Here is a 2,021-nt window from a genome sequence, read left to right as displayed (position 1 = left end):
CCTGCCTCTGCCTCCCGAGTGCTGGGATTAAAGGCGTGTGCCACCACCGCCCGGCTATATTTTAATTTTAAAAAATTAGTAATTTTTTTATTTTTTTCAAAAACAAGGTAAAATCAGGTAGTGGTGGCACACACTATTTTTTTTAATTTTATTTTTTTATTGAGCTCTACATTTTTCTCTGCTCCCCTCCCTGCCTCTCTCCTCCCCTTCAACACTCTCCCAAGGTCCCCATGCTCCCAGTTTACTCAGGAGAGCTTGTCTTTTTCTACTTCCCATGTAGATTAGATCTGTGTATGTCTCTCTTAGGGTCCTCATTGTTGTCTAGGTTCTCTGGGATTGTGATTTGTGGGCTGGTTTTCTTTGCTTTAATGTTTAAAAACCACTTATGAATGAGTACATGTGAAATTGAGTTTCTGGGTCTGGGTTACCTCATTCAAAATGATGTTTTTTAGCTTCATCCATTTGCCTGCAAAATTCAAGATGTTATTTTTTTCTGCTGTGTAGTACTCCATTGTGTAATGCACACACCTTTAATTCCAGCACTTGGGAGGCAGAGACAGGTGAATCTCTGTAAGTTCAAGGCCAGCCTGGTCTACAGGGTGAGTTCCAGGACACGGTCCAAAGCTACAGAGAAACCCTGTCTCAAAAAAACAAACAAAACAAAAAAGTAAAAATATTTAGGTATGGTAGTACACACATTTAATCCCTGTACTCAAGATGCAGAGGCAGGCTGAGCTTTGTGAGTTCAAGGCCATTTTGATTATGTACCAGGTTCTAGGACAACCAGGGTTACAAAGTGAACCTCTGTGTCGAAAAACAAACAGTAAAAGAGATAAAAGTAACACTAAAAGTGTACCGAAAAGAATAAAAGGGTAGGGGGTTCTATAGGATTTGAAAGAAAGCATAGGTGAGGTGTACTAGAGCATCTTTTTGGTCGTTTCTTGAGGGTCCTCTGCAATTGGAGCCTGCCAATTCCATGCACGGTGGGCAGGGTCAGCAGAGCTTGTGGGCTCTTATCTTCCCTGTGGTTTGTATATGCTGTTGCTCAGATCATACTGGCTGAGTGTCTGATATCTGCCAGAGCTGTCTTCACTTTGACAGTTGTGATAGCTTTGTCAACTTAGTACAACCTAAAGTTCCTGGGAAGACATCATTGGGCCAGTAGGAATGTCTGTGAGGGAGTTTCATAATTAAGTTAATTGATATGGGAAGATCCAGCCCTAGGATGTGTTGATTTTGAAATGGTAGTACATAGTTTGTACAAATTTTCTTAAACCTTTGTCAAATGACCATTTTTATGTTCACAGATGGAGTGGTTCAACCATTACAAAAAGTCTCTTGCTACTTACATGAGGTCACTGGGAGGAGATGAAGGCTTGGACATCACACAGGATGTAAAACCCCCCAAAAGCCTATATATTGAAGTATGTATACTTACCTTAATGCACTCATTGTGCTACCCTTTATCAAAGATGAGCATTTACCAACTTCTCTTAAAAAGAAAGAAGAAAGGAAACTTGAGACAACAGAGTGGGAGGAGATAGTTTCCATGGTCTCTAGGATGGCAACTAAAATTTCATCAGCATAACCATTTTAGTAATTTTGTGTTTGGTACACAAAGAGATTGCCAAAATGAAAGAAAAAGTTTTCAAAGAGGGATAGAAACTTAGAGATTGAAAGGTAAGATAACATACAGTGTGTGTAGTTCTGTCAGATTCTAGTTTCAACATGAAAACCTAGAAAAATATCCTCAAGGAACTCAGTGGTAAATAGCACTGGCTGCTCTTCCAGAGGATTCAGGTTTAATCCTATCACCTGCATGGCAGTTCACAAACATCTGTAACTCCAGTCCTAGGTCACCCAATGCCCTTCTGCCCACTTGGACACTTGTGGTATACAGATATACATGCAGGTAAAATACCTATACTCATGAAATAAAATGGGAAAAAATTTAAATATGTACGAGACAAGGGGTAATGTATAGATATTAAATGAGTAATGACATGAGATAGTATTTTTTT

At 39.4% G+C, this 2,021-nt stretch overlaps 1 protein-coding gene across 1 annotated transcript in view; it reads left to right on the top strand.

The window, feature by feature from the left end:
• Window positions 1-2,021, top strand: part of Gins1 (GINS complex subunit 1) — a 20,149-nt gene that overhangs the window by 11,332 nt on the left and 6,796 nt on the right. Inside the window, exon 5 of the mRNA XM_005371222.3 lies at window positions 1,308-1,424. Coding sequence (XP_005371279.1) covers window positions 1,308-1,424 — 117 coding nt within the window. The remainder of the gene's footprint in view (window positions 1-1,307; window positions 1,425-2,021) is intronic.

The sequence above is a fragment of the Microtus ochrogaster genome, unplaced genomic scaffold (genome assembly GCF_000317375.1).
Source record: "Microtus ochrogaster isolate Prairie Vole_2 unplaced genomic scaffold, MicOch1.0 UNK100, whole genome shotgun sequence".
In the NCBI taxonomy this organism is placed as follows: domain Eukaryota; kingdom Metazoa; phylum Chordata; class Mammalia; order Rodentia; family Cricetidae; genus Microtus; species Microtus ochrogaster.
This window is presented reverse-complemented; position numbering and strand designations above follow the sequence as displayed.